At 43.1% G+C, this 19,221-nt stretch overlaps 1 protein-coding gene across 1 annotated transcript in view; it reads left to right on the top strand.

The window, feature by feature from the left end:
• Positions 1–19,221, top strand: part of LOC126238889 (uncharacterized) — a 147,840-nt gene that overhangs the window by 31,213 nt on the left and 97,406 nt on the right. Inside the window, exon 2 of the mRNA XM_049947819.1 lies at positions 11,368–11,529. Within this exon, the coding sequence (XP_049803776.1) occupies positions 11,368–11,529 (162 nt within the window). The remainder of the gene's footprint in view (positions 1–11,367; positions 11,530–19,221) is intronic.

The following is a 19,221-nucleotide window of genomic DNA, read 5'->3' as shown; positions in this document are numbered from 1 at the left end:
GGGAAGGCAAACGAATGACTGCGTTTTATTGGCCGCACACTAAGAATACGCAACAGGCCAACTGAAAACACTGCCTACACTACGTTTGTCCGTCCACTGCTATAATATCCTTGACAGACGTGATTGACTGTGCACGCAAAAACGTCCAAGGAACGGTAGCACGCTTTGTAATGTCACGAAATAGGGGAGAGAGGATCCCAGATTTGATAATCGAGTTGGGGTATCATTCATGAAAACATATGCGTTTTTCGTTGCCACGAGATCTTTTCACGAAATTTCAATCACCACCATATGTTCTGAATGCCAAAACATTATTTCCTAGGGTACTTACACAAGAAGAAACCATAGTAATAATGTAATTTAAGGCTCGCAAGAAAAGATTTAAGTAGTCCCTTTTCCCGCACACTGTTAATGAGTGGGACGGTAGAGAAATAATCCGAACCTTCTGCCAGGCACGTAAGTCCGGATTGCAAAGAAATCCTGTTGATGTAGTCATGTAGATGTAACAACGAAATTATGTTGTAATTACATGTGACTTTCACTTGATCTGAACATCGAAGTTGTTTACTGTTTATTTACTTTTTGTTCATTAATTTCAGCCATATACGAACACCTAGGCGCGTTAAAGTGATATTGAAATAAAGTGTCATGCATGGACCAATAACAATAAGTTCCCACCTACTTGTTATAGTACTGCATTATCTGCCAGCGTATTCAGAAGTGGATATCGCATACGAAGTTCCTAGGGTGTTTGTAATGGATATTGCAGACGACTTCGACAAAGTTTGAATGTAGCTTCGTAAAAGTTCCGTGAGCAAACGATCTGAGTTGCTGGCGAATACAGTTTATCCTCACTAGACAGTATATATTATCATTATACATGAGGTGAGTAGGGTTTCGCCGCGTTGCGGTGGCCGAGCGGTTCCAGGCGCTTCAGTGACGAACCGCACGGCTGCTTCAGTCGCAGGTTGGAATTCTACCTCGGGCATAGATGTCTGTGATGCCCTTAGGCTAGCTAGGTTTAAGTAGTTCTAGGTCTAGGGGCTGATGACCTAAGCAGTTAGGTCGCATAGTTCTTGAAGCCATTTTTTGACCTTTCGCGTAAATTTTCTTTACATAAACCGTCGTATCTTTTGATTGCGTTGACATAGAAGCTCACTTTTTTACACCAGCAAGGGACCGGTTACAGCAAGAAGTGCGATACATTTCCGCTTATTATGTCCACCCGTTCTGGAGGTAAACGGGTTTTAAGGGTTGGGTAGACCGATAGACGGTCAAGAAAGTGAGACTAGTAGGGTTCCGTTTTTACCGGTTTAGGTGACGAAATCCTAACAACGAAAACACTGAAGATGAGGGCCGCATAAATAACACCCGCTACTCTTTATTCGAAATGTTCTAGTTGCTGTCGATACATAAGCATATTAGTCGTAGCTACGTTTTCGATCCAAATCACGTTTACAGGAATGCAAATAGAATGTATTTGCCTATACACGTGGTAATTCACATCCCAGTATTAATGCCACCGCGTTTTAGAAGTACGAACATTCTCATTGCTAGCTAGCTTAAGAAACACTTCTGCTAATGAACGTTTTCTGGCTGTGGCGAGTCTAGTGGAGAATTCGAAACAATGCAGAATACGTTTGGCAGCTATGTAGCCGTTTATTTCCTGGGGTGGTGCAGAATTATCCTACAAAATTTACTCTCTAATAACAGTAATTTGTTATTTCGATAATCATCCCGAATGATTGTCGCATAAGTGGTGACATAAAGGAAGAAAATTCATGTTTTTGAGTCCAGAAAGCTCTATGCAACAGAAACTGCAGATTTTTATTGCGAAATTGCCGGCTTGTTCATGTCTGGGGTAATAATAGAGGGCTGTTTGCCTAGGTTGTCTGCTAGCATAGTGAAAGGAAGGTCTGGTTTGTTTTCGGTTCTAATCTCTATGGAGGCAGGTAGAATATCAGTAAAGCTATTTTAAGAAATTCTCGCGCACCCAATACGATTTATCGCTACCTTTATTCTGTACTGGCGCTCTGTGGATGTCAATATGACACTCTTGTAAAATTTCATACATGATACTGCCTCCTTTTTCCGCTTCTGTCAATAATGGAATTGACTTAAGTGTGGCACTGAATGATGTTTAAGTGAATTTCGTTATGAATCTTCACGCATTGCTAAATTTGCACACTTTCATGGTAGGTCAGCAATGGTAATCCAGTATGACTGGTCTGAACGTTGACACAGACCGTTTCGCGGGCGAATGCGGATAATATTTTGCTAATTCGTAACGGTCTGGGGTTCTTTGTCTGTTATCTGGATAAGCTGAAATTCATTTTTATTCGTCCGTTTCATACAAATTAGCGTTTCTTCTTTCAGTTCTGTCTTATGTTTACGTGTTGTATTTAACACACTAATCAGCATTAATATAGTCTTAGAAATTATGGAATACAGTCTAAAAAAGTTCAGATAGTTTGTCAATTTCACGCCTGCGCATAGTATGTTGGTAGCACTTCGTCGCCTTGCCTGTTATGCTGTGTAGCAGACTTTAAAGCCGTGCGGATCAGCATAACGAAAAGGCGAGGGGTCTCGCTCGTTTTGTCCACGACTGTACCTTGCCTGTTTGATATACACTCCTGGAAATTGAAATAAGAACACCGTGAATTCATTGTCCCAGGAAGGGGAAATTTTATTGACACATTCCTGGGGTCAGATACATCACATGATCACACTGACAGAACCACAGGCACATAGGCAACAGAGCATGCACAATGTCGGCACTAGTACAGTGTATATCCACCTTTCGCAGCAATGCAGGCTGCTATTCTCCCATGGAGACGATTGTAGAGATGCTGGATGTAGTCCTGTGGAACGGCTTGCCATGCCCTTTCCACCTGGCGCCTCAGTTGGACCAGCGTTCGTGCTGGACGTGCAGACCGCGTGAGACGACGCTTCATCCAGTCCCAAACATGCTCAATGGGGGACAGATCCGGAGATCTTGCTGGCCAGGGTAGTTGACTTACACCTTCTAGAGCACGTTGGGTGGCACGGGATACATGCGGACGTGCATTGTCCTGTTGGAACAGCAAGTTCCCTTGCCGGTCTAGGAATGGTAGAACGATGGGTTCGATGACGGTTTGGATGTACCGTGCACTATTCAGTGTCCCCTCGACGATCACCAGTGGTGTACGGCCAGTGTAGGAGATCGCTCCCCACACCATGATGCCGGGTGTTGGCCCTGTGTGCCTCGGTCGTATGCAGTCCTGATTGTGGCGCTCACCTGCACGGCGCCAAACACGCATACGACCATCATTGCCACCAAGGCAGAAGCGACTCTCATCGCTGAAGACGACACGTCTCCATTCGTCCCTCCATTCACGCCTGTCGCGACACCACTGGAGGCGGGCTGCACGATGTTGGGGCGTGAGCGGAAGACGGCCTAACGGTGTGCGGGACCGTAGCCCAGCTTCATGGAGACGGTTGCGAATGGTCCTCGCCAATACCCCAGGAGCAACAGTGTCCCTAATTTGCTGGGAAGTGGCGGTGCGGTCCCCTACGGCACTGCGTAGGATCCTACGGTCTTGGCGTGCATCCGTGCGTCGCTGCGGTCCGGTCCCAGGTCGACGGGCACATGCACCTTCCGCCGACCACTGGTGACAACATCGATGTACTGTGGAGACCTCACGCCCCACGTGTTGAGCAATTCGGCGGTACGTCCACCCGGCCTCCCACATGCCCACTATACGCCCTCGCTCAAAGTCCGTCAACTGCACATACGGTTCACGTCCACGCTGTCGCGGCATGCTACCAGTGTTAAAGACTGCGATGGAGCTCCGTATGCCACGGCAAACTGGCTGACACTGACGGCGGCGGTGCACAAATGCTGCGCAGCTAGCGCCATTCGACGGCCAACACCGCGGTTCCTGGTGTGTCCGCTGTGCCGTGCGTGTGATCATTGCTTGTACAGCCCTCTCGCAGTGTCCGGAGCAAGTATGGTGGGTCTGACACACCAGTGTCAATGTGTTCTTTTTTCCATTTTCCAGGAGTGTATATGCCCTTTTTAATCGTACAGTTTTGTTTGGGAGGCCCATTTGTGTTGTCCGTTCTGACAGAGCTTTTCAAAGGCACGTTCTGTCTCTAAAAAGGCCTCTGTAGAAGTCCTTTATGATTCCGTCGGTCAGATTAACCAGCTAGTCATTGATCATGTAGAAAGTCGGTTGTGTCAGTGGGAGGAGGTCTCTGAGCTCTATGTACAGTATGTCTTTAGGCACTCGGTTAAAAATCGTTCATATGTCTGTCCTATAACGCCGAGCAGAGGCATCGCGTCAGTCCTTGGTTTGTCGGAGTTTTATATATCTGATGGAATAGAATGACCATGAGAGCAGCTGTTTTTTAATTTTTATTTCTGCGACAGTGATTTTATATCAGCTGGTCTGCCTCACGTATCGTTATATCCAAATGACTTATGCATGTTAAGCTACGTTCAGATCCGATGATGGCACCTTTAGTGTGTTGAAATCGGTCATCTAATAAACAGTGTTTAAGCGATTTTGGCTTTTGAATTATTTATACAACAGAGTGATCGCCCCACAACACAATATGTGTTCACTGCATCTTTGTATCTGTCCGTGTCTCCGTCAGCATATTTTTGTATTGTCCGTCTTGTGGGCAGCTGGTCTGGGAGTTCGGTGGCACTAGTCGCGAAGAGGATGGGAAGGTGGTCACTTGTGATGGAATCGCCAATGCTAGGTTCCGTGATTTCGTCGCGGATGTTGGAGCTGTGCTGTACATAGGTTACTGCCTAATATCCATGAAATCAGATGAAGGTCGGTTGATTTACTGGGAATCTGTTGACTGGTTCTATTGTCAGTAGGGCGAAGAGTCGGCGTACGCTGCCGTTGTCTGCTCTTTCAGCTAGCACCTGTCGTATTGCATTAAAGTCACACAGAATCAGTATTCTATCAAGTGCCGTTATGTATCGTAAGCACTGTGTTGATAGGAGCCCCCCTGGCGATTTTGCATACAAACTATGTTGAGGGTGCGCCTGTTCCTGTCTCTTATTTGGAGTACGACACATTCGGTGTTCTGAAGTACTGCCTGTAGAGGAATTTCTTTCGCTGCTATTGAATCGAGTGTACATATGGCCACTCCACCGCTGCCGTCTTACCTATCTTTCCTAAAAGTGTTCTATTTGAGGAAGTTGAATTTGTTCTTGGCCTTTATCCATGTTTCAATGATTGCTGCAACATGAACATCACCCTGATGTAGTGTCTGCATCAGCATTGTACCTTTAGTCCTCACTCTGTGCGTATTGACAAAGACAAAGAAAGCATAGGCTAAACACGGTTGGCGGTGGCGTGTTTGTTGCTGTCAGAAGTAGTTTAACTTGTCGCGAAATCCCAAATCAGATGATACACTTGCTGAAACGTTCAAAGAAAACTTGAGTTTGATTTCAAACACGTACCCGACTCATACGATAATAGTTGGTGGTGACTTTAATTTACCCTCGATATGTTGGCGAAAACACATGTTTAATTCCGGAGGTACACACAAAATATCATCCGAAATTGTGCTAAGCGCATTCTCTGAAAATTATTAGGAGCAGTTAGTTCATGAGCACACGCGAATAGCAAACGGTTGTGAAAACACACTTGACCTCTTAGCAACAAATAATCCTCAGTTAATAAAGAGCAAAATAACCGATTCAGGGATTGGTGCACACGGGGCTGTCGTAGCGGAAGTGAATATTGTAATCCCCAAATACACGAAAAATAAACGAAAAATATACCTATTCAAAAAAGCAGATAAAAATTCACTTGACGCCTTCCTGAGCGACAATCTCCACTCATTACAAATTAATAATATACGAGTATATCAGATGTGGGCTTGAATTCAGAGAAATAGTATCGGCAGCAAGTGAGAGATTTATACCAATCAAATGAACAAACGACGAAGTTGATCCTCCTTGGTACACAAAACGGGTCAAAACACTGTTGCAGAAACAACGAAACAAACATGCCAAATTCAAACAGATTCAAAATCCTCAAGACTGGCGATCTCTTACAGAAGCTCGAAATTTAGTGCGGACTTCAGTGAGAGATGCTTACAACAGTTTCCACAACGAAACTTTGTCTCGAAACTTGGCAGAAAATCCAAAGAGATTCTGGTCGTATGTGAAGTATATTAGCGGCAATAAAGAATCAATCACTTCTCTGCGCGATAGCAATGGAGATACTATCGAAGACAGTGCTGCCAAAACAGATTTACTAAACACAGCCTTCCGAAATGCCTTCACAAAAGAAGACGAAGTAAATATTCCATAATTCGAATCGAGAACAGCTGCCAACATGAGTAACGTAGAAGTAAATATCCTCGGAGTAGTGAAGAAACTTAAATCAGTTAATAAAAGCAAGTTCTCTGGTTCAGACTGTATACCAATTAGGTTCCTTTCGGAGTATGCTGATACATTAGCTCCGTACTTAACAATCATATACAACCGTTCGTTCGACGAAAGATCCATACCCAAAGACTGGAAAGTTGCACAGGTCACACCAATATTCAAGAAAGGCAGTAGGAGTAATCCATTAAATTACAGGCCCATATCGTTAACGTCGATATGCAGCAGGATTTTACAGATATATTGTGTTCGAGCATTATGAATTACTTCGAAGAAACGGTCTATTGACACAAACATGGGTTTGAAAACATAGTTCCTGTGAAACACAACTAGCTTTTTATTCACATGAAGTGCTGAGTGCTATAGACCAGATCGATTCCGAATTTGTGGATTTCCGGAAGGCTTTTGACACTAAACCACACAAACGGCTCGTAGTAAAATTGTGCGCTTATGGAATATCGTCTCAGTAATGTGACTGGATTTGTGATTTCCTGTCAGAGAGGTCTCAGTTCAAAAAATGGTTCAAATGGCTCTGAGCACTATGGGACTCAACTGCTGAGGTCATTAGTCCCCTAGAACTTAGAACTAGTTAAACCTAACTAACCTAAGGACATCACAAACATCCATGCCCGAGGCAGGATTCGAACCTGCGACCGTAGCGGTCTTGCGGTTCCAGACTGCAGCGCCTTAAACCGCACGGCCACTTCGGCCGGCAGAGGTCTCAGTTCGGAGTAACTGACGGAAAGTCATCGAGTGAAACAGATGTGATTTCTGTCGTTCCCCAAGGTAGTTTTATGGACCCTTTGCTGTTCTTTACCTATATAAACGATTTGGGAGACAATCTGAGTAGCCGTCTTCGGTTGTTTGCAGATGCCGCTGTCGTTTGTCGACTTATCAAGTCATCAAAAGATCAAAACAAACTGCAAAACGATTTAGAAAAGATATCTGAGTGGTGTGAAAATTGGCAGTTGACCCTAAATAACGAAAAGTGTGAGGTCATCCACATGAGCGCTAAAATGAACTCGTTAAACTTCGGTTACACGATAAATCAGTCTAATATAAAAGCCGTAAATTCAACTGAATACCTAGGTTTTACAATCATGAGCAACTTAAATTGGAAGGAACACATAGAAAATGTTGAGGGGAAGGCTAACCAAAAACTGCGTTTTATTAGCAGGACTCTTAGAAAATGTAACAGACGTACTAAGGAGACTGCCTAGACTACTCTTGCCCGTCCTCTTTCAGAATACTGCTGCGCGGTGTGGGATCCTTACCAGGTATGACTAACGGAGCACATCGAAAAAGTTCAAAGAAAGGCAGCACGTTTTGTACTATCGCGAAATATGGGAGAGAATGTCACAGAAGTGATACAGGATTTGGGATGGACATCATTAAAAGAAAGGTGTTTTACGTTGCGACGAAATCTTCTCACGAAATTCCGATCACCAACTTTCTCCTCCGAATGCGAAAATATTTTGTTGACACCGACCTTCATAGGGAGGAACGATCACCACGATGAAATAAGGGAAATCAGAGCTCGTACGGAAAGATATAGGTGTTCACTCCTTCCGCCCGCTATATGAGATTGGAACAATAGAGAATTGTGAAGGTGGTTCGATGAACCCTCTGCCAGGGACTTAAATGTGATTTGCAGAATATCCATATAGATGTAGGTGTAGACGAAGTTTAGACGTTGTGCATTAGCCATTGCTATAGTGATAAAGGGGGAAGTTGGTTTAGAGGTGTTGACGGGGTTGTTTAGTTTCTGTAGGTTGTGTCACTGTCGTGTGTGTGTGTGTGTGTGTGTGTGTGTATGTGTGTGTGTGTGTGTGTGTGTGTGTGTGTGTGTTTGTGTGCATTCGTGATTCAGGGTGCTGTTGTGCCCTTATCGTATGTGTACTTTATTTCGTGTTTGTCCAACTTCGAAGTATTTTCCCAGTATCGGCCATGTTGCGTGTACCAAAGAACTTTGACTGCCTCTTTGCGATCTCGAAGTAGGTGGAACGGTAATGTGGCTGTGACCCGTATGAGGTCTTCTTTGAGCTCTACGTGGTGGCATAGGTCGTCGTCGCTGTTCGTAAGACACGCTAGCTCGTATATGATATCTATGGGGTAGTGTCTCGACCGCTGTGGCCTCCTGGGTCTTTCAAGGCATTTGCAGAAGAGGGCGTAGTTGGGACCCTTACGATTGGAGCATCTTTATTCTTCTTTTTGGTTGCAGCTGAAGAGGTCATGCTGTCCAAAGCATCTTCGACACTTTGTTTCATGCACGTATTTGATGTGTGTGTATGTGAAAGGCACCTACCACACTGCGCTGGTTTAGGAGGATGGGGTGGGGGGGGCGGGTGGTCGGGTCGCTTGGTTGTTGTGCTATGCAGTTTAGTCGTTTATTTTCCTGTCATCTCTGCGCTATGCTTTGTTTACGTTAAGGCACCGTGGAAGCAGTTTTCTGAGTCGTCTGATGTGCCTTGGTGTATGCTTTTAAGTATGAAGCTCATTATAGGTTTATTATTGCGTAAACTCAACGATCTCCTCCTTTACGGATCCAGTATTTATATCTACTCTCTTCCTCCTTCATAGTCGTGTCCATTCGTCCCGTCAGCGGTCCACGTTGTTGCGCATTCCCTCTTCGGTCCGGAGTTCCTCTCTGTGGGTTGGAGATGCGTTTTCGCTCGACTGGGGAAGTAAAGCAAATGAAGAGGTTGCAAACAGTGCAGAACAAATCTCTCTAGATATGCATCAGCCACGATATTTCAGTACGATGTAGCTTTACAATGAGCTCGAGACTCCCGACGCTGAATTGACGCATCCGCGATTTCGCCACGAGATTCTACTCGTCGGTGCGGACCTCAGGTAATCCGCTGGTCAGTGGAATGGGAAACGGCTGCGGTGCCACCTGCTTTCTCTGCAGTTCTCTGCCGTTAGAAACGTTCTCAGGCGGTCCTTCTTGAGCCTGGTGTGTCAGGCCGAGCGCTGTTATTTCGTCTTCGGTCCCATTCACCCGTCTATGTGATTGAATTCCGTCTTCGGGCCCGTGCAGTTCCAGGTTCCGCTGTGGTTCCAGCTGTTCTCTCTGCAGATCGCTGCCGCTAGAAGCGCCCCGCTACGTTCCATGTTAGGTTCGGTGCACCTGATGCTGCATCTGGGGTTCGTTTCACACTTCGATACACTCTCTTCTTCTCTTCGTGCCTTTCTGCTGCTGCTCCCATTGCGTTTTCAGCAGTTGCAGTGGCAGATCCCATGTTCTGCTGAGTAGGAACCCCATGTCACGATTTATCAGGTTATTAGTCACCTGTACCTCTGTAGCCATTCTTATAATACTGTCCCAGTATCTAGGGCCTGTGCCAGATCCCTCGTTTAATCACAGTTCGTAGACTAAGTTCTAGACAGAGCTCACAATGCAATGGCTGACTTTGTTGCCTGTCTTAGTGGTGTGCCTCTGACGTTCTGTCATCTGATGTCCACTGTCCTAGTTGTTTGGCCAATGTACAGCATGCCACATTGGCAAGATGTATAATAACTTCCCGGTTTTTGTAGCCCCAGGCTGCTTGACATTTACCAGTAGCTGTCTTGTTTCGGTAGGTGGACTGAACATATACTTAAAATCGTGCTTCCTCATAATGTTGCTGGTTTTGGCAGAAAGGGATCCGGCATAGGCCATTTATGCCACAGTCTTTGCCTAGTTGAAAGTTCTTCCGATTCTGTTTGGTAGTGCATCCCTTCTTGCAGAACAGTGATCATAAAGGCTCTGTGCCTGGATATCTGGATCTGACGAGGTGTGTGCTCTGTGGACCAATGACTTCAGAACTCTGCACTGGGTGGTGACAATTGCTGACTGACGGGTATAAATCCATGTATGTATGTTTGAGGAACACACTGGGGTCAAACGAGCCGTCTGCTCTCCTTTTGATAACTACATCAGCAACGGTATCTGGCCATTCTTTTGGTAACCACATCCAGCAACAACAACTGGCCATCCTTTTACAGTGCCAGGCTGGACTTCATTCTTGAGTGGAGTGAGTTCAGATGTTCCAGAAACCCATAGAGCATATCACTACTAGCTGTTGTTAGTAAATATCTGTATGAACCCAAATTTATGTAATTTTATCATCATGATCATTATGGTGAGAGAACTTCTTGACATATCAAAGCTCTGTGACGCATCTGGAATCCTTTCCCAAAACATTTACTTTCGTGACCCATAAGTTGCCCTCATGGCTTCACTCCTCCAAGTAGGCTTGCTTCCTACGTAGTTTGCAAGTTACACACGGATATCCAGTGGAATTCCTGAAAGAAACGATATTGCTGGGAAAAGGCTGTCTCATAGCTCAGCAGTTGTTTGAACAATGGGTGTTTCTCTGTGGACCTAGCAAGTAAGGCTTTGAAACTTCCTGGGAGATTAAAACAGTGTTCGGGATCAGGAACTGAAACTCAGCGCGCTGCATTTCACACACATTAGCTCTTATCTTATAATTGTACAATCATTCTGGGCTCTCGGAATTTTAATAGCAATAATCCATGCCGAGTACAATTTAATTATGTTGTTCCGTACTGTAGTTCTTTAAATATTTGACTGGCGCAGTGACTGCAAAATTTACAAAGAATTACATTGGTCTGTTATGAACTTTACTAATTTTATCCGTCTATTCAGCTCTGCAAAGTTCTTTTGCTCAAGAATCGAAGCAGCCTTCCTGCTGTTACGGAGTGCAGGCATGCACAAACTGGTAAACACTCAAATAATCCTATGGTTATTCATGTTGCGATGTGTGCTCTAAAAATAACCGATTTTTAATCTATGTAAGAAATGTATTTATGAATTTTAATTGCTGAATTTTTGTACAGCCGGTAGTAAGAAAGCTTTTCAATTTACAGTCAGTCTCAGTAGCACTGCTGTTGTTTTGAGATGTATCCTTGGTACTCTAGTGAAGCGCTCTTAATTTTTTTTTTTTTTTTTTTTTTTTTTTGTTCGGCAGGGTCCATACACTATAGACATATTAGAGCTTGGCGCCTGCGATGATGGGGAATACCCAGGCATTTTGGTCAACATTTCACAGACTGTAGACGAGGAAACCAAGGAAACCACGTACAAAGGAAGCCTCACTTTGTACTACGACATTTTTGCGGACGACTTTGAGGTGAGGGTTCAGTGGCAGCTCGCCTCGTTCATGCGCTCTCCGCGTTGTATTCCTCAACTCTGGAACAAACCAGGTATGTGAGAGGTGACGCCCACGCTCCTTGCCAGCGATTCCTGGTTTGTGACGTTCCGGGCCTCTGCATATTGAGGAATCGAGCTCGGGAGTACACTTCTGTTTTGATACAAACTCTGAGTCAGTTAATCCGTGCACCTCTAATACCTGCCGAATCATGTAATATATGGTAATACTGTTTACACCTATGTTAACTGCGAGACAGTACCCAACATATGATACAGTCCTGTTTCATAGCTACATTAACTACAAAGGCATGGGCATTACCTCCTCTTTTTAGACCTCGGGCGGTCGCATTGGTTGACTGAGTCAACCAGTGTTCGTTTTTCACTTTGAAGTCAAAATACGCATTGTTGCAGTACTGGCGGCTCCGCCTATCTTCAAGTTTGACCTCTGTCAATTGAATTGTTGCTGTGATTGTAGCGCTCACACATTGACAGCAACTGCAGCTTATTTTAGTCCTGGCTCTGTTTGGTGCGCAGAGTCAACCACGCGACCTGTGATGTAAGTATTTTTTATGGTAACTGTGAATACTGTATTTATTTAAGATTAAAATCTTTCACTAGCAACTATATTTTATTTTTATTTATACTTTTAGGGGCTTTTTCAAAAAGGGGTTACCAGAGGAGGAGATTGAAAGGCTTCTGAAAGAAGACTTGGACGACAGCAAGTGTTCTGAATTTGACTGGTCTGACAAGGAAGAAGAACAAATAGTAGTTAGTGATCACAACAGTGAATCAGAAGCAGAAGTAGTTCCTTTAGAGGGAGGAGGACATACATATATCGAAGACGAAATACAACTTAATGAAGATGAAGAAAATGGTGACGATAATTTTGATTTTATGTGTGGGTATTTTGTTGGTAAAAATGGCTAAACTAAGTCGTCCAAGGAAAGTATAAGAGCCAAAACGGCGAAAACGCCCTCAAAAAATTTAAATAAATTCTACCGGGTCTGAAGAGGTCTGCTAAGGGCATTATACAATAAGTGACAGCATTGAGTAAAATTGTTAGTGCACATATGATTAATTAACTTCTGGAATACATCAATCAGCAACGCAGTATCACAGGAGAGAGAGAGAGAGAGATAGAGAGATGAAGGAAACTTCTAGGGAAGAGATATATGCTCTCCTTGCAATCTTTATATTGACTGGCTTGAAGGGTGGGAATAAAACAAATATTGAAGAACTTTGGAGTAAAGATGGCACTGGTATGAAGATCAATAGTTTGTATATCATACAGACGGTTCTTATTCTCCTCAGGAGCGTGAGATTTGACGACAAATTGACAAGAACACAAAGACGCGAGAGAGACAAATTTTCAGCAATCAGATCATATTTAGATAAATTTGTCACCAATTGTAAGGAAAGATATAGTTTGCAAGAGTTTGTAACCATTGACGAGATGCTCACACGTTTTAGAGGGCGATATTAATATGTTCAGTACATACCGAACAAACCAGCAAAGTACAGCCCGAAATTCTTTGCTATTTGCGATGGCAAAAACATTCCATACAGAATGTGTTGAGCTGTACCGTGGAACGCAACCAAATGGCCCTAACAGAGTGCCAAATAAACCCTACGATATCACGCATCGCCTGGCAGAACCTGTGCTGGGATGAAATCGGAATATTACTTTTTATATTTGGCCCTAACAGAGTGCCAAATAAACCCTACGATATCACGCATCGCCTGGCAGAACCTGTGCTGGGATGAACTCGGAATATTACTTTTTATATTTGGTATACCAGTTATCCACTGTCAGCCTCACTTTTGCAGAGAAACGTCACATGGACTGGAACTCTGAAGAAAGATAAAACGGAAATTCCCCCGGAATTCCTACCTCTGAAATCCAGGAAGATTAGGTCTTCACTGTTAGGATACCAGAAAGATATCACACTGATGTCATATGTGCCCAAAAGAAACAAATGTGCTGTTCTGCTTAACACCATGCACAGTGAAGGCACAGTCGATGAGAACACCAATAAACCGCACATTATCATGGACTATAACAGACAAAAGGAGGGGTTGACACAGTCGACCAAACGTACAGTAGACATTCAGTTGCACTAGTAACAAGGCGGTGGACACTGGCTGAATGGTTCGCTGTACTAAACATCGCTGGTATCATAGCCCAAATACTGTTTCACTGCAATGCAGAAAACCCAACAACACCAACGGGGCTGTTTGTGAAACAGTTATCCCAACAACTTATTAAAGATAATTTAGTTACAAGATCCAACATTTCGATGCTTCCAAATGATCTCAAAATATTTTCGTTGCCTTATAAATTGCAAGAACCTCAAGAACCAGAAGAACCTCCAAACAAAAAGAAGAGTCGCTGCGATGTGTTTGGCAGAGAAAACAATGTTGTCACCACACTTCGTTGTAGTCAGTGTAAGATGTCTGTATGCAAGAAGCATTCGGCAGTTGTGTGTGAGAAGTGTGCGCGTAACACTACGGATGAGGTAGAGCAACGGGATGAGTAAACTCTGTTTTTACGTAGAAACAATATAGTCATGTTCAATAAAGAGAGTATAATCCAATAAAAGCTGTATGAGTAAAATATACTGAGAAAGAATGAAGGTCAAATGTTATTTAACTAGATCCTGTATGTTAGGAGTGCATTGTTAAATGAAAAACTAGATTCCTTAATTAGATTTTAATTGTATCTTTAGAAACAATGAAGGTGAAATATTAAAATTTGTATTTCTGTTAATTAAAAAACCAAAATAAACTTATTAGTTTTCAGTAGGAAGCATACTATGGTATAACTTTTCACATCCTTAGTGAAAATAATGGATAGTTGACAGAGTCAACCACGCGACCACTGGTGTTACAAAAATCGATGCGACCACACGACGGTTAAAATGGACATGTGGCATTTACTGCTGATAGTATTGCAGAGCTAACAGAGACAGCTCATTGGCATTTCATGTTTCCAAAACCGAACGTTTATTTAAGAGTAATTAATTTTTGAAACATAGGATTTGCCTCATGAAATGGGTTACTGTCATATGCGGAATTTATCGATTCCATACACAATTACGGAAATTCTTCTCGTCGGACAGTGAGAAAACAACTAGTTTCAGTATAGCAATATGAGCACCCAGGAGCACAGATGAAATGTAGCTTTCATTCTGTCCATGTCGTGCACGTATGCCGATTGCTGGCTATATCGAAAAAAGAAATGTCTTTCACAATACAAGAAAAACAAAATACGTTAAAATTTCGCTGAGAACGTAGAAGCTACTTGATGAGAGTAACTGAGCTGTACTCAGTAAAGATTTATTTGAGACTAAGTGATTGGGTTACTCTCTTTGAAACTGTAAAGGTTGCACTGGTAAAAGACAGGGTGTGTACAGACACCAGACGGCAATTCTAAGCGTCGAGGGGCGTGAAAGGGAAGGAGAACTGGGTGAGGTGGTGTTGTAGATTATCCTCACTATTATTGAATCTGTACATTGAGAAAGCGGTAAACGAAACCAAAGAAAAATGTAGAGAGGTATTTAAGATTCAGGGGGAACAAAGAAAAACTTTGAGATTGCCAATGACATTGCAATTCTGTGACAGACAGGAAAGGACTTTTAAGAGCAGTTGAACGGGGTGGCCAGTGTGTTGAAAGGAGGCTACAAGATAAACATCAACAAAAGCAAAAAAGAAAGATAAATGAATGTAGATAAATTTAATCAAATTACAGTGAAGGAATTAGATTAGGAAACAAGACACTGAAAATAGTAGATGAGTTGTGCTATTTAGGGTGACGAACGAAATAGATGTGATATAAAATGTAGATTGGTGATGACAAGAAAAAAGTTTCTGAATAAGAGAAATTTTTGACGGCTAATGTCAATTTAAGAGTTAGGAGGTGTTTTTCTGGAGGTGTTTGTGTTGATTATAGCCTTGTATGAATGTCAAACATGGACGATGAACGGTTCAGGTAAGGAGAGTGTACAAACGTTGGGAACGTGGTGTTACAGAAGAATGCTGAATACTGGATGGTTAGACCGTGTAACAAATGAGGAGGTACTGAACAGAGTAGGGGAGAAAATGATTTTGTGAAACAACTTTGCTAAAATATGCGATAAGTTGATAGAACACACTCTGAGTCATGAAGGAATCACCAGTTTAGTGCTGAACGCAAGTGAAGTGAGTAAAATTGTAGAGGGAGATGAACAGATGAATAGAGAAAGCAGTTGGAAAAGAATGCGGGTTGCAGTAGCTACTTGGAGATGAAATCGCATGGAGAGTGGCATGTAACATGTCTTTAGGTAGAAGACCACAACAACGACAAAAATGTGATTGGTCGTTAGTTCAGTGAAGGTTCCTTAATGATTTATTACAGGAGAGGATAGTCTAAGCTCCACTGACCGAGTAATGTGATGTTGCAAGATGGATGGAGGAGGTCTAGGAATGTAAACCAGTTCCTTGGCCCTCATGGAATCATAAATGCAGCGGTAACAAAAGGATATTTATTCAGCAGAATTCAGACAACTGTTTTGCACAACGTCCCTGTGGCGTGCGATGACCCTATTGTGTGTATTGAAGCGGGCACCTACAAACGACGAGAGACTTCGTCCCACCGTAGCTCTCAGAGGTCCACAATCCCACAGCAGACCACAGCAGTCCACCCGGCTCACGGCCGCCCCACACCGAACCCAGAGTTGTTGCGGTTCGGCCACCAGTGGACCCACCCCGGGATCATCTCATAATAGACGAATATAACCCTAAATGCTGGCGTGGTAGAGTAATTATGGTGTACACGTACGTGAAGACAGGGTTTCCACAACAATCACCGAAATAGCGTAACTGAGGCGGAGTAAGGAGAACCAGCTCGTATTCGCCGAAGCAGAATGAAAACTGCCTTAAAGGCTGGCCAGTACACCGGACCTCGACACAGATGCACTGGGTGGGGTCGTGTAGGGGACCTGCACGCCTTGCCGCTCGGGAAGCAGTGAGTTGGACTGCGCGGCCAGCCGGGTGGGCTATGATGCCCTTAAGTGGTGATGAAGCACACAGGAGCTTGAAGCAGCGAGGGGACGGCAGGCCAGCAGGTGGCCACGACAGATCACCAGTGTCAGCGCACAACTACTCGCTGGCACCAGGTGCACAGTGGCAGCAGTCTCATTTTTATTCTCTCTATTATTTAACGAGTGCTTTATTAGTGTGAATGCGCATTATTATTGATTTTTATTTATGGTTTGCTTTAGTGATTCCTTTCCACTGTTCCCTCCTTTTATTTGAGTCCTTTTAATTATGTTTGCAGTGGTTATGAAGCCTGTATTGCATACTGTTCTCCTTATGTTAAGGAATACGGTAATACCAAATGCGTTCCGAAGCTGTAGATCTCGTTCAGTCTCCTTGCTGCAGTCGTTAAAGATAATTTATCGCTCTACGGGAATCGATAGGTACGGCCAAGTGCTATGCTGTGTCATGTGTATGGAATGTGGCGTCCAACTATATTTCATGTTATTATTTAGGTCTTCGGAGAAATATTCTCGACGTATCCCAATATTGTGTAAGACTGCAGGTTCGCACCATCAAACCACACAACACTTCTGAACGACTTGCGTCTTTATAAGCACTGAATATTTACTTAGAAATGGTTTAGGGTTATGAATCTACACACCTGATACCCCTCTCGTCCTTTTATGTGTATTTATTTTCTTCAATACCATAAAATATAGATTACTGCCCTAATGGCGGCTTCCAACAATCTCCTCTTAATCCGACATAGAACATCTCTCTTCCAACAACATGGAATAATTATCTCTTATCCGAAGCTTAATACAGTCTGTTTTTCTTTGTTATCGTGCTCGCAGGGAGATGCTTATATTCCACAGAATATCTATCTCTCACGCAGGTATATTACATTTCTCGTCATATTAATAGTTCGTCGCACTATTGTTGGTGGTTGATGCTTTACGTAACGCTACAGAAGTACGTTTTTGAGCGTGATTTTCTGTATAAAAGAATACTGGATCAATACATTCACAACGTGACTCTACCTTTCCGTAGCATACTGGATGAATACACCCACAACGTGGCTCTACCTTTCCGTAGCATATTACTGACCGGAATATACTGGCGGCCGAGAACAACTTTGGCCGCGTACTGCATCACGAAACGCTCCAGAATCACCTCTTCGGGCGGGGATTTTGTGTGTAAGACAATACTCGACCAAAACATTGACAACATGACATTACCTTCCCGTAGCATATTTCTAAGCAGAATGTACTTGCAGCTGACAACGTTTGCCACTTATTAACTGTCTATCTTTCATAATCACTCGCTACTGGTCATAAGGTAAAATTTTTGACATTAGCAGTTTGAGGAACTGTTAACGGCTAATGTGGCCATGGACTTTAAATTAACTAAGCCTTCTCATTAGGTCGAGGGTTCCTAAGGAAAATCCGGAACAAGGTTCATTTAACCTAATGTTTCCACCCAGTAATTTACAGAATTGGATTAAAGTACTATTGAATGTAATGCCGACATAGATACTTCAAGATTCTCTTCTGAAGCATGAATTAATTTTTTCCTAGTTTCTGTGAGAAGTTTTGCCTTCAGAATGCGTAAGATATCTTTATGTGTGATGGGCTCGTCCCAATATTTGGCTTTATTTAGATACTTCTCGAAGTATCTGCGTAGGCTGCCTGTCTTTCTACAGAACGGTTCAGGATTAAATACTTCCTTACGTAAACGTTCCTGTACGCCTAGCGACCATTACTTCGCCAAAAATGCCTTTTCAATCTCTTCGCAGGTCTCACATGTCTCCACCATATCTGTGGTCCACAATTCACCATTACCCTGAATGTATCCTGACACACAACTTATTTTCTGTCCTTCCGTCCATACCCTGGTAATATACCTAGAAATCTACGTATAAACACTACAGATTTTAGTGGCTTCCTGTCGGGTGAGAACGGTTGAAATTGTCTGCGCTTAAGCAATTTCTCTTCCATCAGTACCACAGCGTAAACATTGTTGTTGGGCGGCGCTGCTTCCATTCTGTTATAACTTAATTTCATAGGATGCGAAGCATGTCCATTCCCTTAACAAGATTATGGTGTTGAATTCTGCGTACGTTCAACCTCAGGCAGTTCATTCCAGCACTCATTTACTGCATTCGTTCGAGATTTTTGAAAATATTTTCCACAGAATGGACTATTTCGTCTATTGCATAAAGTTTGTTCCTAATGGATCTGTAACATCTTTTAAGTCTTCTTTAATACTCTCAGTAATTGTTAAACTTTCGATCAGCAATTTGCTTACCACTTCTTGAATACTAGCATCCACACATAGCGTCACTTGATTCTCTTTCGCAGATGCCCATTCGTCTAGCTTACTGGAAAATTCCTGTTGTTGTTCGACGAAATTTTCGCGTGTGACTTTATCACAATTAGAAACTATATTTGTTATTGTTTCTGTCAACTCGACTACGGAATTCCCCAGTTCCTCCTGTTTCGACTTTATAGTATGCATTTCCTGTGTCACCTTTTTGGGCCTCGCGTAACTCTGTTATCTCCTTTAAGATCTGTTGTTGTTGCGTCACTAACGATTGAATAACCACTTACATACCTGTCTGCTTCTGACGTAAATCAGACTGCTTTTGTGCCATGTC

The sequence above is a fragment of the Schistocerca nitens genome, chromosome 1 (assembly GCF_023898315.1).
Source record: "Schistocerca nitens isolate TAMUIC-IGC-003100 chromosome 1, iqSchNite1.1, whole genome shotgun sequence".
In the NCBI taxonomy this organism is placed as follows: Eukaryota; Metazoa; Arthropoda; class Insecta; order Orthoptera; family Acrididae; genus Schistocerca; species Schistocerca nitens.
This window is presented reverse-complemented; position numbering and strand designations above follow the sequence as displayed.